Genomic DNA, 27,504 nt, shown 5'->3' with positions numbered 1-27,504 from the left:
CTGAGATTCCTTGCAGAGTTCTTTGTGAATCAGCAAGAGGAGGGGCTGGGAGTCTTGTGGTGAGGCTTTCTTAGTAGTTACAGGACCGGGAATGATACTTTGTTATGTAGCATAATTGTCTTTGGGTAATTCTTACGGAATCTTTAACTTCTTAAAGTTGAAGAGGGGTTATCAGAAGATAAAGTTGTTGGTGTTTAAAGTGAAATGGGGTAGAGGTATATCCCATATGGAAATGCAAATACAAATATACCTAATATTTTAAATCCTCTCTGTAGCGGTGCCCCTTGCCCCACACATACAGTATTCACTTATCTAAAGAATCATGTAATGGCTTTTCTTATTACATAATTAACATATTTTATGTTTCTTAAGATAGTGGCGGACTAATCCTCCATAATATGAACTGTGCACTGAGTCCCTCAGTTGCAGACCCAATATGTATGTAAAGTTTAAAGTATTTCATTTAAAGTAGGTCAGGTGCCATTAAAAAATACAATGTGGAGGCTGGGCGTGGTGGATCACACCTGTAATCCCAGCAATTTGTGAGGCAGAGACGGGCGGATCACGAGATCAGGAGATGGACACCATCCCGGCTAACATGATGAAACCCCATCTCTACTAAAAATACAAAAAATTAGCTGGGCGTGGTGGCGGGCGCCTGTATTCCCACCTACTTGGGAGGCTGAGGCAGGAGAATCACTTGAACCTGGGAGGCGGAGGTCGCAGTGAGCCAAGATTGCGCCACTGCACTCCATCCTGGGCTCCACAGCAAGACTCTGTCTCAAAAATTAATATAATATAATATACTATACTATAATATAATATAATATAATATAATATAATATAATAATATAATGTAATATAATGTGGAAAAGTAGAACTCTAAATATTGAATGCAGTACCACTCACTTTGAGAAATAGTCTAGCATTGTGGAGGTTTTTTAGGTTTTACAAGACATAAAGTCTTCAAAAATTTTTTTTAAATAAGCTCCCAAGTTAAGGCAGTAAACGCAATTGATGTATTGTTGGTGTGATGCCCAGCTCCTTTGTTTGGCTTTCTGGGGCTGCTTGTCAGGGCTCTGAGGATCTCCTGTGTTGCCAGATCTCGGGCTCTCTACCATTTTGCATCCTAAGCAGATCTGATCTGGAGAGGGCCTGCGTTTGTCAGGGCAGAGCAGGGACTGGGTTTGCTCCGGGACATCCCATACCCTTAGTTGTTTGTGTGAGTGCTTAGTCTATGGGAGGCTTCTAATACATACATACACATCTATTTATTTATTTATTTAGAGACAGAGTTTCACTCTTGTTGCCCAGGCTGGAGTGCAACGGTGCGATCCTGGCCCACTGCAACCTCTGCCTCCTGGGTTCAAGTGATTCTCCTGCCTCAGTTTCCCGAGTACCTGGGGTGACAGGCGTGCACCGCCACGCCCAGCTAATTTTTATATTTTTAGTGGAGATGGGGTTTCTCTATGCTGGTCAGGCTGGTCTTGAACTCCTGGCCTCTGGTGATCTACCCACCTCGTTCTCCCAATGTGCTGGGATTATAGGTGTGAGCCACCGTGCCTGGCCCTAATAAACATTTTTAGTTGATTGAAATAATCATAATCTCCAAGACATTGTGATCTCCAAGACATTGTGATCACATGAAAGTTTTAGACTTTGAATACATTCTCTCCAAAAAAAGATAGGAAAGGATCCACTCTAGAAATAAATTATAACGTGTTCAGAAGCACCCAAAGAGTTGTCACATTGTATTTGATATTTGTTATTAAAGCAGAAGCAGTTGTTATTAAATATGTTGTCACCTGCAGGGCATGATCCTCGGGATACAGTGCCACACGTTCCCAGTGTGTCCCTTGTCCACTGTGGTGTGTCATCTCATGCTCAGACACCTGCCCTTAGCAGGCATCCAAGGAGGGGTTAAGAGATGCAAATGAAGTTAAATCTCCCGCCGGTCAATGAACAGTTGAATTATTTGTCAGTGATCAGAGGTTGATACGCGAAGTAAGGATATAGTCAGCTGTTGTCTGTGTTTATGGGAGTAACCAGAGGTGGATTTGCTCAGTTTGCAATTTGATTTTCTAAAAGGCCTTCTTTATTCACTAGTTGCTTCCATATGCAGAAGTTGGGCTGAACTCACAGTGTAGCAAACTGATTTCTTATCAATGTGGTCGTGGCCCTTAAAATTGTGATCTTTAAGTCACCTGTATTAGACCAAGTCAGTACCTGACAAGTCGATCTCTAAGAATGTTCCTTGTGCTTAAATCTCCAGAGAATGTCTGGGTTTCCAGAAGACGGATTGCTGCTGGGAATGACACCGTATAGACCACACACTCTGCCTAGGTTCCACTTAATCTTTTCCCTAAAGAAGTTGTCATTCCTTTCAGAATTATATCCCATGGAAATATATCCCAGTGTTATAATGTGCCAGTAGTAGAATAGGTTTGATGCATACAAGTTTGATTTACCTGCTAGTTTTCAGGAACGCAAAGCTCTTTGAGACTTTTTAACTTCTTGGTTTAAGCAAATGTTAAAACCGGTTTGAGGCTGCGTAGGGTGGCTCAAGCCTGTAATCCCAGCACTTTGGGAGGCTGAGGTGCGTGGATCACCTGAGGTCAGGAGTTCAAGATCAGTCTGGCCAACACAGGAAAACCCCATCTCTACTGAAAATACAAAATTGGCCAAGTGTGGTGACACGTGCCTGTAATCCCAGCTACCCACTTGGGAGGCTCAGGCAGGAGAATTGACCCTGAGAGGCAGAGGTTACAGTGGGCCAAGATCGCACCACTGCACTCCAGCCTGGGTGACAAGAGTGAGACTTCATCTCAAAAAAAATAACCGGTTTGAACAAGTCATTTTGCCTTCCTTATTTCCAGTCTCCTCATCTACAAAATGGCTTTTCCCTAAAATCCTGTCAGGCTCTGGAAAAATCCATGGCCCCTGTGTGACAGGCTGGATTCTTACCACTCCAGCCACCCCTTCCCACCCCAGCCACCCCTTCCTGGGCTCTTCTCAGGATGCCTTGGTTGGTTTTTGCGAGATTTTCAAATGCTGGAAAACATGAGAACTTGAACGGTCCACGGGTAATAAACTCACTGTATTTTCTTTCATTAAATAAGCACAGATTGAATGTCCCCTTACCATCGGCAAATGGCTGTTTCCAAATCCGCTGTCATACTTCTTATTGTCATGCACTGTTCATGAAATTATGGAAGGCTCAGTAATGTTCAAGGCAATTGGATTCATCGATGCATAAATAAATGCATTTCTGTCTTCATTGGGAAGCACCGTCCCTGTTCTTGGTGTCCCTGTTTGTCAGCACCTCTGTTGTCCTTTATCTAAATTGTAAGCTGCAGGAGGTAAGGTTTGCCTGTAATTGATTTTTGTAGAGGGTTTAGCGTGCCCTGTTATTCATCATTATTAATCATGTAGGCATTCTGAAATCGTATTTTTCAGATTGTATGGAAATAAGTATTTGTAATTATTCTTGGTAGGATTAAGTTATCCAAAGTATACATTAAAACTACATAGATTTCATCCTGTCTCCAGGATGCAGACTTTCTCTTCCATCCATTTCTTGTCCATTTTAAATGCCTCAGTGTTAGACTGGTACTTAATGTATTTTTTTTTTTTCCGAGATGGAGTGTCGCTCTGTTGCCCAGGCTGGGTTGCAGTGGCATGATCTCGGCTCACTGTAACCTCCGCCTCCTGGGTTCAAGCAGTTCTCCTGCCTCAGCCTCCTAAGTAGCTAGGACTACAGGCGCCCACCACCACACTTGGCTGATTTTTGTATTTTTCGTAGAGACAGGGTTTCACCGTATTGGTCAGGCTGGTCTTGAACTGCTGACCTCAGGCGATCCACCTACCTCGGCCTCCCAAAGTACTGGGATTACAAGCATGAGCCACCGCGCCTGGCCTTAATGTACTTAACAAAAATTTTTAACAGCTTTTTTGAGATAAGGTTCTTATGTCATGTAATTGCCTTATTTAAAATGTGCAATTCCGTGAGTTTAAAAATTTTTTACAGCTATGTGCAGCCATCACCAGAGTCAATTTCAGAACATTTTCATCACCTCAAAAAGAAACCCCCAGGCTGGGTGCAGTGGCTCATGCCTGTAATCCCAGCACTTTGTGAGGTGTAGGCAGGCGGATTACTTGAGGTTGGGAGTTTGAGACCAGCCTGACTAACATGGAGAAACTTCATCTCTACTAAAAATACAAAATTAGCCAGGTGTGGTGACACATGCCTGTAATCCCAGCTACTCAGGAGGCTGAGGCAGGAGAATGGCTTGAAACCAGGAGGCAGAGGTTGTGGCGAGCCGAGATTGATTGCGCCATTGCATTCCAGCCTGGGCAACAAGAGCGAAACTCTGTCTCAGGAAACAACAAACAAAAACAAAAACAAAAAAACAAAAAAAAACCTTGCCTTTTAGTCACCCAGTTTCCTGTGTCCCTGTCCTCATGCAACTACCAGAATCAACTTCCTGTTTATATAGGTTTTCCTGTTTCAGACATCGTCTGTATGAATGGAATCATGTAATGTGTGTCTTTTGTAACTGTGACTGGTTTTTCCCTTAGCATAATGTCGTCAAGGCTCATCCATCTTGTTGTATGTGTCAAGACTTCATTCCCTTATATGGCAGGTTAATGTTGCATTGATATGTGCATTTTATATACATGATAATGATATATGCCAAATCTGTTTTCTCCATTCATTAGCTCCTGGACATTGGGCAGGCTGCTTCCACTTAAAAGTCATCCCCCTACCCCGCGTGCAGCATCTACTCAGCCTTTCCTGCTTCACCCTGTTCCATTCAGGACCTCCAGAAGTCTCCATCTGCTTGTTTCTGTAAAAAATGCTATTTTCAGGCTGGGCGTGGTGGCTCACACCTGTAATCCCAGCACTTTGGGAGGCTGAGGTGGGTGGATCACAAGGTCAGGAGATCAAGACCATCCTGGCTAACACAGTGAAACCCCATCTCTACTAAAAATACAAAAAAAAAGTGAGCTGGGCGAGGTGGCGGGCGCCTGTAGTCCCAGCTACTCAGGAGGCTGAGGCAGGAGAATGGCATGAACCTGGGAGTCGGAGCTTGCAGTGATCAGAGATCTCGCCACTGCACTCCAGCCTGGGCGACAGAGCGAGACTCCGTCTCAAAAAAAAAATGTTACTTTAAAATTTCTTCAAAGATAAAATCCTACAGAAAATTTCCCATGACGTATGTGACTGTTTCCTTCTTTTAGTGCAGTCTTTTTTCTTTCCCGTTTTTTTCTGAGCTAGATCCCTCCCACCTGCGACCGCCACTCAGTAACAACCTAGCTTGTATCTATTTCTCTTTGTCATTGTGCAAACATCATAGAGTGCACTCCCCCAAACCTAGATGGGGTAGCCTGCGACACTCCTAGCAATATGGTGTGGCCCATTGTTTCTAGGCTGCAGTCCTGTACAGCATGTTACTGTACAAGACTATGGGCAGCTGTACCACCGCGTTAAGTATCTGTATCTAAACATACCTACACATAGAAAAGGCGCAATAAAAATACGGTGTTACAGTCTGGGTGCGGTGGCTCACGCCTGTAATCCCAGCACTTTGGGAGGCTGAGGTGGGCAGATCTCCTGAGGTCAGAAGTTTGAGACTAACCTGGCCAACATGGTGAAACCCTGTCTTTATTAAAAATACCGAAACTAGCCAGGTGTGGTGTTGGACGCCTTTAATCCCAGCTACTCGGGAGGCTGAGGCACGAGAATTGCTTGGACCCGGGAGGCGGAGGTTGCAGTGAGCTGAATCGTACCACTGAACTCCAGCCTGGGTGACAGGGCGAGACCCTGTCTCAATAAATAAATAAATAAATAAATACAGCGTTTCAATCTTACGGCACCATCGCCATATCTGTAGTCTGTCATTGACTGAAACATCATTATGCGGTACATTACATTTATATGGATATATATAGCTAGAGCAGGGATGTTTGGAGAGGGGTGGTCTTTATTTGTTTTTTTAAGAAAGATTCTTTTTAGCTTGTTTTTCTCACTCAGTAGGTATGTCTTGAATTTGATCTTTTTTTTTTTTTTTTGTCCAATTGCCCTATTTTGTTCTTTTAAAAAATTTTTTAAATTTATTTTTGTCATGTACTGATGGGGTGGGGTGTATGAGGTATTTTGATACAGGCATATGATACATAGTAATCACATGAGGGTAAATGGGGTATCCACCCTCTCAAGCATTTATCCTTTGTGTTACAAACAATCCAGCTATACTTTTAGTTATTTTGAAATATACAGTTAAATTGTTACTGGCTGTAGTCACCCTGTTGTGCCATCAGATATTAAATATTCATTCTTTCTAACTATTTTTTGTACCCAGTAACCATCACCACACCCCACTACAATTTTTTTTTTTTTTTGAGGCGGAGTCTCACTCTGTCGCCCAGGCTGGAGTGCAGTGGTGTGATCTCGGCTCACTGCAAGCTCCGCTTCCTGGGTTCACACCATTCTACCGCCTCAGCCTCCTGAGTAGCTGGGACTACAGGTGCCCACCACCATGCCCGGCTAATTTTGTTTTTGTAGTTTTAGTAGAGATGGGGTTTCACCCTGTTAGCCAGGATGGTCTCAATCTCTTGCATTTGGTCTTTTTTTTTTTTTTTTGAGACGGAGTCTCACTCTCTCGCCCAGGCTGGAGTGCAGTGGCATGATCTCGGCTCACTGCAAACTCCGCCTCCCGGGTTCACGCCATTCTCCTGCCTCAGTCTCCTGAGTAGCTGGGACTAGAGGCGCCCGCCACCACGCCCGGCTAGTTTTTTTGTATTTTTAGTAGAGATGGGGTTTCACCGTGTTAGCCAGGATGGTCTCCATCTCCTGACCTCGTGATCCGCCCATCTTGGCCTCCCAAAGTGCTGGGATTACAGGTGTGAGCCACCGTGCCCGGCCGGTCGTATTTTTTTAATGGCTGCATGATGTTTTTATAACGTGTGTGGTATCAGAATATACCCAGCCGCCGCCCGTTTGGGGATGGTCTTGCTCCTTGGTGGTTGTTACTGCCACCAAGGGGATCCTTACACAGCACAGGTCTGACCCTGTTTGTCTCTCCTGTGAGCCTCTAGTGACTCCTTGTGACTCCTTATCTTGAATACAAGAACCATGCATCCATCTTCCACCCAGGTCCTTCCCGCCTCCCTCTGTTCCATCCCATCCTGTTGACTGAACCTGCCAGGTTCCTCTTGGCTTTTCTTCCTGTTTTTTTTTTTTTTTTTTTTTTCTGCGACGAATGCCCCTTCCCTCTAGCATTTTAAGAGTCTAAGCTCTAGTTCAAATCTGTGCACTTCCCATGCCCCCTCAGTGTTTTTCTCTCTCCTATATTCTCAAGGAACTTAATTTTAATCTTCAATTATAGTTTGATATTAGGCTTTCCGCTATATAAGTACTGATGTACCTGTCCACCCTCCTAAATGGCAGCGTCCTTAGAAGCAAAACACAGCTTCCACCTTTTTAAAAAAAAATCTTCCCCGATCATGAATTACAAAACCTTGCACATAGTAGGTGTTCAGTAAATATTCAGTAAACGGATCAAGTGACTGTAATTGCCCTGGGTTAGAGGCTGTTTCTTCCAAACTCCAACCTATTTGTTGCCATCAACACTTCCCTGTTGGTACACTGCAGGCGGGTCTTTGTCAGAGTGAGCTCAGGTTCTGGAAAACTAGTTACCAGTGGAGATAGCGTAACAGCGAAGTTTTGAAAGGCAAAATGCCTTTAAGTTGTGCCTTGTCCAGCCTCCAGCTGTGTCATCTTTGAACATTGAATTCACCAGAAAAGGAAATTGCAGCTGAAAAGAGAACCACCAATGGAAATCCAGGTCTACCCACCTCGTGATCACAGGGTGGGTTGCCTAAGGCCACAATCAGCCTATAGATCCCCCTCCCCTGATTAAGTTACTGGGAAGGGGCAGAGTCACTCTCAATGGGAACCTGGAACTCACAGCAGCTCCTGGCTCCCTCCCTCCCCTCCCCGGGCTGTGTCAAATCCTACAACCACACCACACTAATTAGCCCGAGAATGGAAGGGGTTGTCATGGCGACTGGGCACTTTTTAAAGCGCAGGAATGGTGTTCATTATTGTTCCATGTCTTTAGCTGTGGGGAAAAGGTCAGTGTGGCCGTTGTTTTCCATATGAAGTTTGGCCCAGGAGCCAAACTGAAGGTGCAATGCCCCTCGGAGAGGCGCGAAGATGGTGAGTGCGGGGGAACCTTTTGGATGGGGAGGCCCTTTTGGTGTAATATCTTCAGTTTTAATAACTCGAGTGCCGGACTGGGGGATTGTATGGACTTTGTTCAGGAGAGACTGGGAGAAAAGAGGGGGTCAGGAACAGTGAAAGCCTGAGATAGAGATATTTTGGATGAAAGTCTTTTGAGCCTCAAGTGATTAAATATTAAATTTAGAAGGCTTCTCTGGTGGTATAAATTTAACAAAGTTGAGTAAGTCTGATACTTTATTCGATGTTCTTTTTCTATTTGCTCTGTACTAGTCTTTGTAGATTGGTGCTGGTTAGATTATATTCCCAAATAAATCTCACAGAAGCGTTGTAACCAAATGCCTTCAGAACAGTCAGCCACCCCCGAGCCCGCATTTTTAAATCCAGAGAGATGGCGTAAGAGTCACCAAGGGTAATTTTGTTTTCATATTTTTATGCTTTTCTTACTTTTCTATGGATAATTTAATCAAGACTAAAAACAGAGAACCACAGTTCTTTGGACGTTTGCCCTAATTTGCTGGCTGCACTTGGTTGGAATACTGCTAAGTAAAGACAATTTGACCACAGTGTTTGTAGAAGAAATTAAATGTGAGAGAAGTCAGCCCACTAGGGCTGGTGGCAGCTATTCCATCAAAAGCTGTGAGGGACGGTTGCAAAGCATTCTTTACATTTATTTTTTATTTTTGCCAATTTTGAAAGCTTGCAGAATAACATGGCTTTATGCCTAATTTTGTGTTAATGACTGCATTGTTAAAGGTCACAAATTAGGCCACTTTGCATTCTTGTTAAGCCACTTTGCATTCTTGTATTTTTTAACAGTTAGGTCCTATAGCACTATTTTTTTGTCATTGTATTCACAGTTGTGTGGGATAACAACAGGCAGCTTAATTAAAGGGAAGGCGGGTGGGTGGACTAAAAAAAACAAACCACTGTCCCCAGAGTTCCTAATGGCCCACTTTTTTGCTTTCCCCTGAAAACCTATTGTCCTGGCCCCAGTGCCGGTTTGTTTGGCAGCTGAGCAAATAAGAGAACACATTTCAGAACATTAAGTCTTGGTCTGATTTCCTCTGTCTTTAATTTGTATGTTCTCGGGCTTACTTACTTAGTGATCAGAGTATGGAGCTCTCAGTGAAGAAGTATTTGACTAGAATTTGAGCAAAGTCAAACTCTGTTTTCACTCCTGTGTCTTCTCCACTGGCTAGCATGGTCGTCTCCCCTTCTGCACCCCCACCCCACCCCACCTGCCGCGGTGTGGGTGTCCACCCCGCACCGAGTCCGAGTCCCTGTGTTCTTAGGTACAAAATGCCTTTGAATTCAAATTTAAAAAGTAAAATAAAGTGACATTTGTTTTTTTTTTTTTTTTTTGAGACGGAGTCTTGCTCTGTCTCCCAGGCTGGAGTGCAGTGGCCGGATCTCAGCTCACTGCAAGCTCCGCCTCCCGGGTTCACGCCATTCTCCTGCCTCAGCCTCCTGAGTAGCTGGGACCACAGGCGCCCGCCACCTCGCCCGGCTAGTTTTTTGTATTTTTAGTAGAGACGGGGTTTCACCGTGTTAGCCAGGATGGTTTCGATCTCCTGACCTCGTGATCCGCCCATCTCGGCCTCCCAAAGTGCTGGGATTACAGGCTTGAGCCACCGCGCCCGGCCTAAAGTGACATTTGTATGACACTTTAGAATCTTTGGGGAAGAAATAGATTTTAAAGTGGTGATACATTTATGATATTTGTGATACAAGCAGAAATGTGAACATGGATATTAATATAAAGGAATCACTGATATCTTTTAAGATACGATAATACTGTTATATTAACACATGACATATAGTAGAATCTTTGCAAATGAGATGATGTGAAGTTTGGGATTTTCTTTTTTTCTCTTTTCTTTTCTTTTCTTTTTTGGTTTTTGTTTTTTTGAGACAACTCTGTCGCCAGGCTGTAGTGCAGTGGCACCATCTCGGCTCACTGCAACCTCCGCCTCCTGGGTTCAAGTGATTCTTCTGCCTCAGCCTCCCAGTAGCTGGGACTACAGGCGTGCGCCACCACGCCTGGTTAATTTTTGTATTTTTAGTAGAGACAGGGTTTCACCATACTGGCCAGGCTGGTCTCGAACTCCTGACCTCATGATCTGCCCGCCTTGGCCTCCCAAAGTGCTGGGATTACAGGCGTGAGCCACCGCGCCCGGCCGGGATTTTCTTAAACATAAGGGGAGGGAGGAAGTAGCTTGTGGATGGGGCAGGATTGGCAGAGGTTGATGGTTGGTAAAGCGAGGTGTTGGTTCCACTGGGGTTCCTGTGCTAGTCTGTGTTTCTGTATAGGTTCAAGACTCTTATGTGTGTTTTGAAGCAGGGGTAAACCAATGATGGAGGTAGCTTTATTAAGTCTGCCTTATCTAACTGCATTTTTTCTAATGGTATCCCATCTTTTTTTGCATGGTCTAGATGCCAGACCAGTTTGACCAGGCAGTTGTGCTGAACCAGCTGCGGTACTCAGGGATGCTGGAGACTGTGAGAATCCGCAAAGCTGGGTATGCGGTCCGAAGACCCTTTCAGGACTTTTACAAAAGGCAAGAGGGAGCTGAATTGGATTCTCTTTCTTTTCAAAGGGATTAGAGAAAACTGGGAACTATCGCAGAAGGTGACCCTGTGTGTCTTTACGTTGCAGGTATAAAGTGCTGATGAGGAATCTGGCTCTGCCGGAGGACGTCCGAGGGAAGTGCACGAGCCTGCTGCAGCTCTACGATGCCTCCAATAGCGAGTGGCAGCTGGGGAAGACGAAGGTACGTTGCGGAAAAAGAGCAGCTCCCGCCGAATCCCCGACAGATCTCGGGGTGATGCTCACGGGGTGATGCTCACGGGGTTTAGGGCTCTGTGACACTGCTACACAATTGTTCTTTCACATTAGGAAGATACTCCTGTTGTCATGCCTACCATAACATTTTGTCTCCTGAACAGTTACTATTTTATTTGAAGTCCTTGACTTGTCAGGGATTCTGTTTTATTAGAGAACGCATTGAAACATCTCATCCTAATTGTGTGTGTGTATATTTGTTCAGGCAGTCAACAAATGTTGGCAGACAAGTAGCAGTGCTTTGGAAGGATGAGGCAGCCTCCAGTGTCTAAGAAGCGATACCCCAGACCCTTCTAACTTTCTCTAATTCAAATATGGGCTTTTATCCCTGCAACCAGAGCGGCGTCAGAGCAAGAGATCAGTAGCCAGTCTGAAATCCTTTCGGTTGGCAAAAACTCAGTCCAGAAAGCGAAAAGGAAAATCTGCTTTTGAAGATGCTACTGGGGCAGAGGCTCCTTGACCCCCTTTTCCAGATAGGAGCAGAGTAGTGGGCAGTCTGGCCTGAACATAAAAAATTAGTCATAAAATTTGTTGTATGACTTCTTCTTTCTGGATCAGGGAACTGCCAAGAACCTCGTTTGGCTTCCACTCTCATTCCCCACCCACCTCCAGTGACTTGTCACACGGGAGAGACTGCAGTGTGACTCGACACAGAAATGCAGGCAGCTGAGGACACGTGTCCTCGAAGAACAAATCCTCATTTCCGACCCTTCTGCCCTTACACACAGCAGTGCAATGTCAGAAATATTTTAAAGCTTCCACTCCTAGGATGCTATTTTTAATTTAGGAGTTTCTTTGCTTTATAAAAAGAGGAAAGAGGGAGAAAGCGGGGAGAGAGAGACGTATGTTTTGCGGTTTGACCAATGTGAGATTGATGACAAGTATACTTAGGCATCACCTCCTGGCCATTCAGCAAGGGAAAGTCGTGATGGACCTACCTCCCTGCTCTAGGGGAATGTTTTACTAGTGGGGGATTTAAGATACAAACACAAAATAGGGTAGAGATGGCATGCAGAGATAATCACATGAGCTAGCTATTGCTCTGTAATACATTCCTGCAAACTTTGTGGCTTTAACAACACACCTTGATTATCTCATAGTATCTAAGGGTCTGAGCTGGGTCCTCTGATCAGGGTCCCCCAAGCCTGCAGTCCCTGTATCTTGTGGCTTTGTTCCTTTCTGGACCTCAGGGCGTCTTCCAGGCTCACTTGGTCATTGGCAAACTTCATTTTCCTGTGTTTTTGTCGGACTGAAGTCCCTGGTTTCTTTCTAGTTGTTGGCTGGGAACCACTCGCAGCTCCTAGAAGCCCCCAAAGTTCCTTGCCACATGGCCCCCTCACGACATGGCAGCTCAATTCTCTCAGGCCAGCAGGATAGCCCCATGCTCCAGCTTCGGACAGTGTTATATGATGTAATGTTCTCACGGAAGTGACATCCCATCACCTTTGCTGCAGTCTACTGGCTAGAAGCAAGTCCCAGATTGCACCCTCAGGAAGATGAAAGAGGGGTGTAACCCACTGGGAGGGCGTGCCCCCGCAGGTGATAGGTCTGTCTGCCTAGAATCTTACTCTCCATTCCTTCTGTAGCCAACTCATCTGTAGGTCTTAGCTTAGATGTAGACTTTGAAAGGACTCCTTTTTGGACATTCCTCAGTGTACTCTACAGCTGGGGTAAGCCCCCTCCTCTGTTGTCCCAGGTCATCCTCTTCTTAGCCCTGATGTTGCCTTCATATGCTGTTCTGCTGTCTTGCTGTTGGCTTCTGTGCGATCACCCAGTAGAGCATGTAGAGCTGATTGTTCATTTTACACAGTGCTGAGCTTAGTCAGTGTCTATGAAGTGCTGAAAACCTGCAAGAGATGACACAGGATGTCATACATTTATTTACTTAGGAAAACTTTCTGAAGAAAATGGCTCAAGTGGAGCTCTTGGCAGTGCAATATAATAATCTGCTCTGATTTTGTTTAATCAAAAAGAAATTGCAGGCCAGGCACAGTGGCTCATGCTTGTAACTCCAGCACTTTGGGAGGCTGAGGCAGAAGGATCGCTTGAGCCCAGGAGTCTGAGACCAGCCTGGAAAACATAGTGAGACCTTTTCTCTACTAAAATTCAGCAAAATTAGCCAGGTGTGGTGGCATGTGCCTATAGTCCCAGCTACTCGCGTGGCTGGGGGGCGAAGATTGCTAGAACCCAGGAGGTCAAGACTGCAGTGAGCCCTGATCATGCCATTGCACTCCAGCCTGGGCCACAGAGTGAGACCTTGTCTCAAAAACAAAAAGAAATTGCATTCTCTATAAACGAGTCACCTCACTGCCTTCTACAGTGGAGTGACATTAGAGATCATTAAAACTCACCCTAGCCATTAACAATCTCTTCTGGGCTCCAAGTACTAATTCAACTTCACTTCATTATGGAAATCAGGCCCAAGGCAGGCTTTGGACATAGTGTAACATAGGGGACCCAGAGACACGGGTGTTGTCCTCAGTTTGCTGTGTTGGGAGATATGATATTCACACACAGTGGATGAATTAAATCATGCAGTATAATCTTTTTAAAGGAGCAAGAAAACAGCTTCTTCAGGAGAGAGATCCCTATGGATTGAAATGATCAAGGAAGTATTCAAGAAGAAGTTTTTAAAGAGGAGTTCAGTTTTAATCGGTGAAAAGTTGGGAGTGGAAGTTGGATGGAAGTGTATTTTTCCATAGATACGTTAAGAAGTAAATGTAAACATCAAAGGATTTGAAGTGTGCCCTCTTGATAGCTTTGATCTTGACCAGTATTTGATTTACGTGTTGGAGAGCAGGTGTTTTGGTGTGTTGCTGTCAGAAGGTCTTTGTATTTAAAGCCTCAAACCTCTTATGAACTTCTGGTCTTCTGGTAAAGGAATGTCTGCCATACACAACAGGCGAGTGTGACCAGTGTCAAAGGCGGCGAATTAGACGTGGCCCCATGTCTGAACTGGCTGGCTTATCTAAAACATGTTCGTTCTTGTAAGGCAAGCATTCTTACCTAGAGGACTGGGGAAGCATTACTAGGAATCGAGGTGGCCTGTCGGATGCTCCATGGCATAGCCCGTGGGGAGGAGATTGCAATTTATTTCCCTGCTGAACAGCTGCGTTTATGGTGCCTGAGGTGGGCAGTTGGTCCCTCTCCTTCCTGGTTTTGGTTTTTCCTACTGCCTCAAGGATTCCTTAAGACTCAAGACTTTGCCGGGCGTGCTGGCTCAAGCCTGTAATCCCAGCACTTTAGGAGGCCGACACGGGCAGATCACAACATCAGGAAATCGAGACCATCCTGGCTAACACGGTGAAACCCCGTCTCTACTAAAAAAACAGAAAAAACTAGCCGGGTGAGGTGGTGGGCGCCTGTAGTCCCAGCTACTCGGGAGGCTGAGGCAGGAGAATGGCGTGAACCCGGGAGGCGGAGCTTGCAGTGAGCCGAGATCCGGCCACTGCACTCCAGCCTGGGCGGCAGAGCGAGACTCCGTCTCAAAAAAAAAAAAAGACTCAAGACTTTTACTTTTCTGACCCTCTGGACTTCAGTGTCAGACTTTTCTTCTTCAGTCCTATGTCATTGAAGCCTGCGGGAGGTATTTTTATAAAGACAGTGTACTGGAATAACCCACAGGATCTTAAGCTAAGAAGATAAAGGTGAAAAGGAGCCACGTGAAAGCGTTCCTGTTGGATATTGAGTCAAGTTCAGCCAAGCAGCGCCTGAGTGGGCACTGCCCTTTGCTCAGCGGCTTTGGTGCCTGCTTTGATGCCATATTCCCAGTCAGTAGGTTGTGCCAACTTGGTCTTGGCTGAGTCCTAGGAACATGGCAAGGTGACACAAGGGCTCACATAAACACTTTCTGTATTAGTCTGTTCTCACACTGCTAATAAAGACATAACTGAGACTGGGTAATTTATTAACAAAAGAGGTTTGATGGACTCCCAGTTTCCACATGGCTGGGGAGGCCTCATGATCATGGCCGAAGATGAAGGAAGAGTAAAGGCACATCCTACATGGCAGCAGGCAAGAGAGCGTGTGCAGCGCAACTCCCCTTTTTAAAACCATCAGATCTCGTGAGACTTACTATCATGAGGACGGCATGGGAAAGACCCACCCCCGTGACCCAATTACCTCCCACCAGGTCCCTCCCATGACACACGGGAATTATGGGAGCTACAATTCAAGATGAGATTTGAGTGGGGACACAGCCAAACCTATCACTTTCCTTCTGTCATTGTCTAAATTGAGGGTTCATGTTCTTAATGAAATTGACAGGTCCCTAAAAGCATTTTCTCCATTTGTTTGCCCTTTAGGTTGGTGAAGGAGAATGTAAATAAAGATGTGAAAGAATAATTTAATAGGCAGGGAAAGAAAGCTGTCTTTTTGAAAAATCTATTTATATATTTATTTTGAGAGCTGTCTTTTTTTTTTTTTTTTTGAGACGGAGTCTCGCTCTGTGGCCCAGGCTGGAGTGCAGTGGCCGGATCTCAGCTCACTGCAAGCGCCGCCTCCCGGGTTTACGCCATTCTCCTGCCTCAGCCTCCTGAGTAGCTGGGATTACAGGCTTGAGCCACCGCGCCCGGCCTGAGAGCTGTCTTTTTAATGGACTGAAAACTAAAGCAAGTGTTTGTCTGATTCTGCTTCTAACCAAGACATTTCTTTTGACTTCCAATGGTGGAGAAGACCTTTGTTCCTTCATAAAGGTTTCCACTTGTTCGTGTCATCGCTGTGTGGTTCATGAGAACTGATACTTTTTTTTTTTTTTTTTTTTCTGAGACGGAGTCTGGCTCTGTCGCCCAGGCTGGAGTGCAGTGGCCGGATCTCAGCTCACTGCAAGCTCCGCCTCCAGGGTTTATGCCATTCTCCTGCCTCAGCCTCCCGAGTAGCTGGGACTACAGGCGCCTGCCACCTCTCCCGGCTAGTTTTTTTTTTTTTTTTTTGTATTTTTTAGTAGAGACGGGGTTTCACCCTGTTAGCCAGGATGGTCTCGATCTCCTGACCTCGTGATCCGCCCGTCTCGGCCTCCCAAAGTGCTGGGATTACAGGCTTGAGCCACCGCGCCCGGCCGAGAACTGATACTTTTGTCTTTCATCACCACCACCCCCTTCCCCAAGATTTGGTTATTACTTTTCCTTTTAAGCACTCCTAAGAGCAAAATCATTAAAGTTATGTAATACTAAACAAAAATCTCAAAGAGAAGTTGAAATACTTCCTTAAAGTCCAGTCTTGATGAAAACTGCTTTTGCTACATGGTTTTGATATGTACAGGGAATTCTGTATTTCTGAACATCTTTAACGATGATCACATCCAACAAACTTGACAATTGTAGCTGCTGCACCAACAGAATATGTATATATACACACATATTCTCATATATATGAGTATGTATATGTGTATATATGTGTATATGAGTATATGTGTATATATGAGTGTGTGTGTATATGTATGTGTGTGTATATATGTGTATATGTTGCTTTTTTTTTAGACAGAGTCTCACTCTGTTGCTCAGGCTGGAGTGCAGCGGCACAGTCTTGGCTCACTGCAGCCTCTGCCCCCCAGGTTCAAGCTATTCTTCTGCCTCAGCCTCCCAAGTAGTTGGGATTACAGGCACCTGCCACCACGCCCGGCTGAGTTTTTGTATTTTTAGTAAAGGCAGGATTTCCCCGTGTTGACCAGGCTGGTCGCCAACTCCTGACCTCAGGTGAACCACCTGCCTCGGCCTCCCAAAGTGCTGGGATTACTGGGGTCAGCCACTGCGCCCGGCCAACAGAATATATTAATCGTATTATAAGGAGAGGATTGTATGAAGAGCTTTCCTAGGAGAATGATTTGTGATGGAGTTTTATGCAGAGCAGGAATAGGTACGGCTGTGAGTCACAAGGTGCTAGGACTCTTTATTTGCTTTTTTGCCCAAATGTCACGGAGGACACAGAGCAGAGACCCTGGAAAAATGTGCCATTGGGAGAACATGATGCACCAGTTTAGGCCAGAATGACTCATGGAAGTATAAAGTAAAAAATTGTGGAGACACCAAAATGCATCTGTGTGGACTGTTAACAAAAAAACATGAAAATGTTTGATACTGGTTGTTTTAGGGAGTCATTCAAAATTTCTTATGCATGTGTTACATCTGAAATGGCAAAATTAAAAGCTGCTTTATCAAGAGAAGGTCCTGATATTTTCATATCTTTTCAAAAACTAGGAATTCTGATCCAAAGTGCCAATTACCTGACACACGTGTTCGATAAGCAGAGGATGAAAGTGTCCATTCTCAGAAATAGGCAAGCAAACAGCTCCAATTTATTTAGTCCCGGGTCTGCTGTGCTTGTGATAGCCGAACTGAGATGTAGCTGAAATAATTCAGTTCTCATTTTAAACTCAGTTTTCAGAATTATGTTCTTAACGTCAATATTTTGAGTGCATTTAAGTTTTTGAAGCCAAGATACTCTGATTGTAATCACATGGCAGGCATAAAGAGGATTTCCACATGAAAGCAAAATAACGTTTTAGAAATTTCCTGGCTTCCCTCCCTTCCTCGTTTCCTTCCTCTGCTTTCTGTATCTCTGAATCGTATTACATAGACTCAGTGTAGTGACCAGTGCTGGTCCATGAACTATTTGTCCCGGCCCATGATGTGTTAAGTGTTTAGAAGCTTAGATAGCAATTTGGTAGTCCTCTTAACGCCTGTTGAATCTAGTAACAATAACCATAAAAGGGACTTGTATTTTTATGCAGCATTTTTGTTTTTCCTTGTAGTATATCTTTATTGGATTTTACAAGTGTTTTAGTCCATGACAGGTGGAATCTTTAAAAACCACTGTTCTAGAAAGCATGGCCATGTGGTGGAGCAAACTTAGAGAAAAAAGCCTTAACCCCAGAAGATATCTCAGACGCAGAAATGCCTTCCTTCTGCTGGCCACGTTCTTTGCTTCTGACATGTGACTCCCTCCTGAGCAGGTCTTTCTTCGAGAATCCTTGGAACAGAAACTGGAGAAGCGGAGGGAGGAGGAAGTGAGCCATGCGGCCATGGTGATTCGGGCCCATGTCTTGGGCTTCTTGGCACGGTAAGAACCCCACGCTGAGGGGAGAAGGCAGTAAGCTCCATGAGGGGGTCTTTCCTTCCCAGTGTGTTGCGGTGGAGTGGCCTCAGGTTTTCGAATTGAGGGGAGCCTCAGGTCAGGCCTCCTAAGCAGCCACTCTCGAAACCTAGCTAGCCTGACCTGGGCAGCAAGTAGGAAAGGGAGCTCTGCACTTTTTGACATCTCAGGTAGAAAGAACAGTTACATCAGGGAACTCTACTGAGAGATCTATTTATGTATTTGAGACAGGGTGTCACTCTGACTCTGAGGCTAAAGTGCAGTGGCACGATCATGGCTCATTGCAGCCTTGACCTCCTGGGCTCAAGCAGTTCTCCCACCTCAGACCCCCAAGTAGTTGGGACCAGGCACACACCACCATGACTGGCTAATTAAAAAAAAAAAAAATTTTTTTTTTAGAGATGGGTCGCTCCATGTTGCCCAGGAGGGTCTCAAACTCCTGGGCTCATGGGATCCTCCCGGCTGACAACGTGCTGGGATTGCAGGTGTGAGCCACCGTGCCCAGCCTTCTCCTGATATTTAATTTGTTTACCTACTTCCTGTGTATCAGGTCTTGAAGCCACAGCAGCTTGGCTGGTCACCTTAGTGTTACCATTTTGGCTATAGAGACCCATCCTCCAGCTGTTTGAGGAATGAGGTGACTTCTTTTTTTGTTGTTTTTTTTTGAGACAGAGTCTGGCTCTGTCACCAGGCTGGAGTACAATGGTGCAATCTTGGCCCACTGCAACCTCCGCCTCCCACGTTCAAGTGATTCTCCTGCCTCAGCCTCCCAAGTAGCTGGGACTATAGGTGTGTGCCACCACGCCCGGCTAAGTTTTGTATTTTTAGAGAGGGGGTTTCACGATATTGACCAGGATGATCTCAATCTCTTGACCTTCGTGATCTGTCCGCCGGCCTCAGCCTCCCAAAGTGCTGGGATTACAGGCGTGAGCCACTGCACCTGGCCTGAGGCAACTTCTCTTCATGTGCATTTTAGTCCCATCCATTGTGCCTGTCAAACGCTACATGTTACATTTTCTGAAGTACAAAGCTGTCCTGCTGTGATGATTTTTTTTTATATAAACAGGAGAATATATCAGATTTCTTTGGGAACTGTTTACCCAACTTTCTGCCAAAACTACTTAAAGTCAACATGAGGGGTTGGTTATGTGTTTATGTAGCCAAGATAGTGATAGGGTTCTTACTTTAGTTTTGTTTGTTAGTATTTCTTTGTTTTTCTTCTGTTTTGTTTTGACCAAAGGGGCCTCCTTGTTCTCTCCAGTTTCCATAATGAGACTATCATTCTGAAACTGGGTCCTCTTTTGTCTTGTAGCCTTGATGTGAGCTCATTTGAATAGCTGAAAGCCTCATTACTTCAATGCCGATTCCCTTGTTTTTTTTTCATTTTCAGAAAACAATACAGAAAGGTCCTTTATTGTGTGGTGATAATACAGAAGAATTACAGAGCATTCCTTCTGAGGAGGAGATTTTTGCACCTGAAAAAGGCAGCCATAGTTTTCCAGAAGCAACTCAGAGGTCAGATTGCTCGTAGAGTTTACAGACAATTGCTGGCAGAGAAAAGGGAGCAAGAAGAAAAGAAGAAACAGGAAGAGGAAGAAAAGAAGAAACGGGAGGCAGAGGAAAGGTACGGTATCTTTCTTGCTGGGGTGAAACAGAAGGATACATTTTGAGTGCTATGCTCGGTGTCTGTCTGTGCAGCCAGAAATCCCAGCAGATGCCCCAGAACCTACAATTTGAAACAGTAACTCTTGGTGGCTAGAATATAAAATTCCTTGGCAGCATGAAAGACCCAGTTCTGTGAATATTTTTATTCATACACAGAATAAGTCCATGGCCAGAGGAAGGGGGCTGCTCTGTCTTTCATGCTTTCTGTCTTAACGGCAAAGCTGTTTTAAAAAGGTAGATCTCTCTGAAAAGTGGTTCTAGGGTTATTGTTGTTGATTTTCACTTTTTCTTTACTATTTTTAGAGAAAGAGAGAGACAGCGAAGAGAAGCCGAGCTCCGCGCCCAGCAGGTAATGAGTGCAGTGACGACTTAGCCTCTCGTGTTTCTACTTCCTTCCCACTTCTAACGCTTGGACTCTAGGATTCAAAACCGAATTAAAGTAGAAAGATAATAGGAAGACCAATTTGAGAGGGTGTGTTTATGATGCAGTTTCTGACCCGTTACAGTTGGATAAAGCGTAGTGAAGGCTGAGGTTTTAGTTGCATCACAAGAGTATAATTTCTCTAAATCAGTATAACCAGCGTGTTAGTTTGCTAGGCTTACCACAACCAAAAGACCACAGACCGGTGGATTGAACAGTGGAAACTGATTTTCTCCCAGCTCTGGAGGCCGGAACTACAAGATCAAGGTATCCTTAGGTTTGATTTCTTCTCAGGCCCCTCCCCTCAGCTTGCCGGTGGCCATCTTTCCAGTGTGTCTTCACGCAGCCTTTTTGCTCTGTGTGACCTAGTCTCCTGTTCCCAAAAGGACATCAGTCAGCTTGGATTAGGGCCCACCCTAGTGACCTCATTTTAACTTAGTCACCTCTTTAAAAGCCATATCTCCAAATGCAGTCACATTCTGCAGTATTGGGGGTTAGGACTTCAACCTATAGACTTTATGGGGACACAGCCCAACTCATAATGACCACATTTCATCCTGGTTGCAAAGCGAGAGCCATGCTTGGACTTCTGTACTGAAGCCTTCTGAAATCTCCCTTCTACTTCTGTTCAGGAAGAAGAAACGAGGAGGCAGCGAGAACTCGAAGCCTTGCAGAAGAGCCAGAAGGAAGCTGAACTGACCCGTGAACTGGAGAAACAGAAGGAGAACAAGCAGGTGGAAGAGATCCTCCGTCTGGAGAAGGAAATCGAGGACCTGCAGCGCATGAAGGAGCAGCAGGAGCTGTCGCTGACCGAGGCCTCCCTGCAGAAGCTGCAGCAGCGGCGGGACCAGGAGCTCCGCAGGCTGGAGGAGGAAGCGTGCAGGGCGGCCCAGGAGTTCCTCGAGTCCCTCAATTTCGACGAGATCGACGAGTGTGTCCGGAATATCGAGCGGTCCTTGTCTGTGGGCAGCGAATTTTCCAGCGAGCTGGCCGAGAGCGCGTGCCAGGAGAAGCCCAACTTCAACTTCAGCCAGCCCTACCCAGAGGAGGAGGTCGACGAGGGCTTCGAAGCCGACGACGACGCCTTCAAGGACTCCCCCAACCCCAGCGAGCACGGCCACTCAGACCAGCGAACGAGTGGCATCCGCACCAGCGACGACTCTTCGGAGGAGGACCCGTACATGAACGACACGGTGGTGCCCACCAGCCCCAGCGCGGACAGCACGGTGCTGCTCGCCGCGTCCGTGCACGACTCCGGGAGCCTGCACAGCTCCTCCAGCGGCGAGTCCACCTACTGCACGCCCCAGAACGCTGGGGACCTCCCCTCCCCAGACGACTACGACTACGACCAGGATGACTATGAGGATGGTGCCATCACTTCCGGCAGCAGCGTGACCTTCTCCAACTCCTATGGCAGCCAGTGGTCCCCCGACTACCGCTGCTCCATGGGGACCTACAACAGCTCGGGTGCCTACCGGTTCAGCTCTGAGGGGGCGCAGTCCTCGGTGAGTACCTACCTGGCATGTTCCAGTGAAATGGGTGGCCGGGAACAATGAGGTCACTTGGACACAGGAAGGGGAGCATCACACACCGGGCCTGTTGTGGGGAGGGGGGGGGGGGAGGGATAGCATTAGGAGATACACCTAATGCAAATGACGAGTTGATGGGTGCAGCACACCCACATGGCACATGTATACAAATGCAACAAACCTGCACGTTGTGCACATGTACCCTAGAACTTAAAGTTTAATAAAAAAATAAAAAAAGAAATGGGTGGCCAGTCACACCCACCCCTGTGGCATCCTCAAGTTGAATGAAGATACCCATAGGATATCTGTGCAAAGATTGCAGAGTCGTGGTCTTAGAGATCATCTTAAACCTTTTTCTTATTCTATAAGCCAATTGCATTTGTAAGTGGAATTTTGATGTGTCTGTTTTGGGTTTAGCACAAAGCCCCAGAGCTGAACTGTGGGCCCAAAACCTGGGAAAACTGGCTATTTATTTATTTATTTGTCTTGTTGTTGTTGTTGTTTTTGAGATGGAGTCTTGCTCTGTTGCCCAGGCTGGAGTGCATTGGCACAATCTCAGCTCACTGCCATCCGCCCTTCCTGGGTTCAAGCGATTCTCCTGTCTCAGTCTCCTGAGTAGCTGGGATTACAGGTGCCCGCCAGCACACCTAGCTAATTTTTGTATTTTTAGTAGAGATGGGGTTTTACCATGTTGGCCAGACTGATCTTGAACTCTTGACCTCAGGTGATCCACCTGCCTCGGACCCCCAAAGTGCTGGGATTATAGTTGTGAGGCACCATGCCCGGTTGAAAACTGTCTTTTTAAATGTAACTTCTGTTTATTTTATTTCTTCCTTCCTTCCCTTTTTTTACAATTTGAATGGAACTTTTTTAGCTTTGCCATGCTGCGTTAGGAAATAAGACACACCCTAAACTGGAACAAGACTTGCCGGGGATGAATTGGCAAACTTTCCTTACAGTGACTTCACAATCCAAACCACACGATGTTATTTCTTATAGCAAGTGTAAAGGAAGAAGCTGCAGGGCTCAAATGTACTCTTTCCAGTTTCTGGATTTATCTGTAGTTTACTTTTATTTTGTCACTTTGGTCATGCATTGAATGTTCTCTTGACTTCCAAAGATTTGAAAATGTATTTAACATGGTAATTCAAAGGGGGTTAAGTTTTGCGTGGTTTGATTAAAATTATAGCCTTAAAAAGCATGGTTAATTTTAGGGCAGATAGCCTTTGGATTCAAGTATATCTTGTCTTTCATGTATCAATTCAACTGACCATTTGACCTTAAAAGTTAATATTTTTAATTTGAATTATTTGTGTGCTACCGTAAATCAGGCGTATTGCTTGTCAGTTATTTTTTTCTTCTTTCTTTTTTCTTTTTTTGTTTGAGACGGAGTCTCGCTCTGTCGCCCAGGCTGGAGTGCAGTGGCGCGATCTCGGCTCACTGCAGTCACTGCCTCCTGATTTCGAGTGATTCTCCTGCCTCAGCCTCTCGAGTAGCTGTATTTTAAATTTTTTCAGTGATGATACATGCTGGGTGTTTTAGTGGCTTGCTTTGTGGCCTTTTCCCTCACCACTGGCTTCTCTCTCTCTCGGTCCAGTTTGAAGATAGTGAAGAGGACTTTGACTCCAGGTTTGATACAGACGATGAGCTTTCGTACCGGCGTGACTCTGTGTACAGCTGTGTCACTCTGCCATATTTCCACAGCTTTCTGTACATGAAAGGTATGACTGCAGCTGCCATGGAGTCTGGGTTAGCGGGAGAGCGAGGTGCTATTTTATCCGGGCTGATGGATGGGGATGGTAAATAACAGAGGTGTTGCTGTATCTGGGCTGATGGATGGGGACTGGGAAAGTCATTCTACCTACCCTTACCTTGGTGTTGGGCCACCTAGATGAATGAAGGGACGCCTTGTCATGTTGGTGTGACGTGGGTGGTGTGGTCCTACCAGCGTGAACACAGTCGTGACTCCCCTGGTTTGCTGCAGAGTGGCAGCACAAAGCATTTGCAACCACTGCCTCCATTATCAGTCCTTCTCCCCTCTGTCTGTCCCCGTCTCGTTTTTCCTTTCTTAGCTCTTTGTTCATTCTTCTATTTTCTCTCCCTCTCTGTCCCACTTTCTCTTTCACTTGTCTTCCTCTCTGTCTCAGTCTCATTGCTCTCTCTCTCACATACGCAGACATACAAACCAATGTGTGTGTTGCTGCTGCTGCTGGAATTGGTGGAGACCCATTCTAATGATAAACTGCGTGTTCTCTCCTGCCAGGGATGTTAGAGAGCCTAGAAGGATGTGCTATACATGGGGGAAAGTGAAGAGCTCACTGAGGGCCACAGCCCGCTTGAATTGCTCACCATAGGTACTTCATGATGAGCATTTGCATTGTATGCTTTGATTGTTATTAACCTTTGAATATACTTTGCTGAACCTTAACACTTAGGGGCCTTGAGGCACACTCCTTTTGGAAAATTATTTAGCATTTATTTATTTATTTATTTAAGACAGGGTCTTGCTCTGTTACCTAAGCTAGAGGGCCCTGGTGTGGTCATGGCTTACTGCAGCCTCAAATTCAGGCCCAAGCCATCTCCCCACCTCAGCCTTCACAGAAGCTAGGACTGCAGGTGCACACCATCATGCCAGGCTACTTTTTTATAGAGATGGAATCTCACTATGTTGCCCAGGCTGGTCTCCAACTCTTGACCTCAAGCAATCCTCCCACCTTGGCCTCCCAAAGTGCAGGAATTGTAGGCATGAGCCACCATGCCTGGCCAGAAAATTATTTAATTGGGACCTTGTGTTTATGCTTTCTTCCTGTTCTTGACTGTGACTTGGAACTCAGTGACAGGGATAATGAGAAACCATAATCATCACCAGTTTTTGGCAGGAGTTTTACGTGGATGGTTAAAAAGAAGGGACCGTCCTGTTTCTCTCACAGACCTAGACTGGAGAGGGGAGAGAGTCGAGAACGTGGGGATGGGCAGGGATATGAGAACCTTCCTCCCCAGGTCTCCTCTTCCTGCTTTTTCCCATCTTTGATTTTTAAATTTATCTTCTCCCTCCCTTTTCTTCACTTTCCTTTTTACTGCCGTCTTTCTTCGTTTACGTTTACGTTTTCTTTTTTTCGTCTTCCCCACCATGACAACATTTTTTTTTTTAGACAGGATCTTGCTCTGTTGCCCAGGCTGGAGTACAATGGCACTGCACTCACAGGTTCAAGTAATTCTCCTGCCTCCGCCCCCTGAGTAGCTGGGATTACAGGCATGCACCAACGCCCGGCTAATTTTTGTATTTTTAGTAGAGACGGGGTTTCACCATGTCGGCCAGGCTGGTCTCGAACTCCTGACCTTGTGATCTGCCCACCTCAGCCTCCCACGGTGCTGGGATTACCGGAGTGAGCCACTGTTCCCAGCCATGAAAACCCTTTTATTCCGTTTTCCCTTCTTTCTTCCTGTGCTTCTCTTTTAGCTTCTTTACCTTTTCTTCCATGTCTTTTCCTTTGGTTGTCTTTAATATTTTTTTTCTGTTTTCTTCACTTGCGGCTTTGTTGGATTCCTTTTTTGCTTCACCTGCTCCTTTTAGAAAACATGGGTCTAGTGACGACTGTCAGTCATTTGCCTTTCGGAGTTCTGCCATCTTCAGCTTTGGGGCCTCACAGTGCTCATGAAACCCCCAGAAGGTTTGATTTAGGGGAGACTTTTCTGTTGTCCAGAATCACTGGTTGATGTGGACTTCAGTAGGACTGTTGGAATGAAAAACAGAGAGGGTGATGTAGCCAGCACTGGAACATCTGACAAAGGAAAAAATGTCATCACAAATCAGAACCTAATGATCCAACAAGTATTTAATCATAGCATCTTAAGATTTTGTCAGTTAGAAATCATCTTAACTGTTTTTACTAACATATAATTCCCATTCCTCAGTTTTTAATTCCTTAAGTTAATTTGAAAATTCTCTTCCTCTTATTTTTAATATGTGGCATTGAGTTTTTTTTTTTTTTAGACAGAGTCTCGCTCTGTTGCCCAGGTTGGAGTGCAGTGGCATGATCTTGGCTCACCACAACTGCCGCCTCCCAGCTTCAAGCCATTCTTCTGGCTCAGCCTCCTGAGTGAGTGGGATTACAGGCGCGCACCACCACACCTGACTAATTTTTGTATTTTGAATAGAGACAGGGTTTCACCATGTTGGCCAGGCTGGTCTTGAACTCTTAGCCTTGTGATCCACCCACCTCAGCCTCCCAAAGTGCTGGGATTATAGGCGTGAGACACCACGCCCGGCAGCATTGATTGATTGATTGATTGATTTTATTTTTTGAGACGGAGTCTCGCTCTGTCACCCAGGCTGGAGTGCAGTGGCCGGATCTCGGCTCACTGCAAGCTCCGTCTCCCGGGTTCACGCCATTCTCCTGCCTCAGCCTCCCGAGTAGCTGGGACTACAGGCGCCGCCACCTCGCCCGGCTAGTTTTTTGCATTTTTTAGTAGAGACGGGGTTTCACTGGGTTAGCCAGGATGGTCTCGATCTCCTGACCTCGTGATCCGCCCGTCTCGGCCTCCCAAAGTGCTGGGATTACAGGCTTGAGCCACCGCGCCCAGCTTCAGCATCTCTTAATAAAGCTACTGTGTAAATGCAGCATCATTTAATATTTAATAAAACTTTTAATTAAAACAGAGCCAAAAAGTTTCAGAGCAACCAATGAATGAGAAAGAAAATCTAATCACCAGTTTGTATTTTATGGGCATAAATGAGTTTTCACAACCAAGTAACCTACTAAAGGTGTTTGCAATTGGGAAATTATAGCATTAAGTAGATTATCTAAATGATGAATTTTCAAGAGACGGCCTGGAATTGCAAAGGGAGGGCCAAAAGTGAGTGCTATCGATAACAGAACGACAGATGAAATAAACTAATGGTGAGGGCTGTTGTGATGACTGTTTTAATCTTCGAAACAACTGTGCATAAGCTTTATCATTTAACAACAACAAGATCATAGAATAACTTTACACAGTTTTCCTCCGGACTTGTTTTAAGAAACCCAGATTAAAGTCACAAATCAAAACACTAATAATGTTTCTTTCTGGTAGCCCTTGGCACGTTTACCGTATGTTAGGACACAGCTCTGCAGCTTGGCACAATTACCAAAGATGTCTCAGCTAAATGAGCAGGGACCTCTTGGACAAAAGGAGGGAGAGGAGTCCAGAAAGTTCAGTGAAGCAAGTGCACTGTCTGCTTTTCACACACTGAACGCAGAAGAGAAAAACACTTCGTTTATGCTTACTTTAAATATCCCATGTTTAAATGTTCCTTATTTCATTACTGGTTGGTCAAAAGAAAATCATGTGTGGACAATCTTATCATAACAGATATGTGTAAGATGTTGATCTTGAGCAGGTTGGGGAATCTGGAATACAAAATTATCCTCCCAGAAGAGCATAGAAAGATTTTTTTTATCCTATGAAAAGTAACATCCGTATATTTAAGTTCAAATCTGAGTGTAGTTTGGACTCTTGCTTTTTCTTTTTTCATAATCTCAGTCTTACACCTGTAAAACATTTTCAGATGATGCTTTTCTTTGAAAAGATGTTTTTCTCCGAAAAGCCATATTGTCTTTACCTGTGTAAGTTAGACTTTATCGGTCAACCCTGGAATCACTGATAATTCTTGTTCACACATTGACCAAATATGGAAGGAAATAGGTGAACTTTGTTTATTATTTGAGGCGGA

The 27,504-nt window shown here is 45.2% G+C and overlaps 1 protein-coding gene across 1 annotated transcript in view; it reads left to right on the top strand.

Moving 5' to 3' along the window:
• Positions 1–27,504, top strand: part of MYO10 (myosin X) — a 276,760-nt gene that overhangs the window by 218,840 nt on the left and 30,416 nt on the right. The window contains exons 19-25 of the mRNA XM_023218261.2: positions 10,679–10,803; positions 10,902–11,016; positions 18,037–18,143; positions 19,567–19,800; positions 20,145–20,190; positions 20,895–21,767; positions 23,389–23,512. Coding sequence (XP_023074029.1) covers positions 10,679–10,803; positions 10,902–11,016; positions 18,037–18,143; positions 19,567–19,800; positions 20,145–20,190; positions 20,895–21,767; positions 23,389–23,512 — 1,624 coding nt within the window. The remainder of the gene's footprint in view (positions 1–10,678; positions 10,804–10,901; positions 11,017–18,036; positions 18,144–19,566; positions 19,801–20,144; positions 20,191–20,894; positions 21,768–23,388; positions 23,513–27,504) is intronic.

Source organism: Piliocolobus tephrosceles, chromosome 4 (assembly GCF_002776525.5).
Source record: "Piliocolobus tephrosceles isolate RC106 chromosome 4, ASM277652v3, whole genome shotgun sequence".
NCBI lineage: Eukaryota > Metazoa > Chordata > Mammalia > Primates > Cercopithecidae > Piliocolobus > Piliocolobus tephrosceles.
This window is presented reverse-complemented; position numbering and strand designations above follow the sequence as displayed.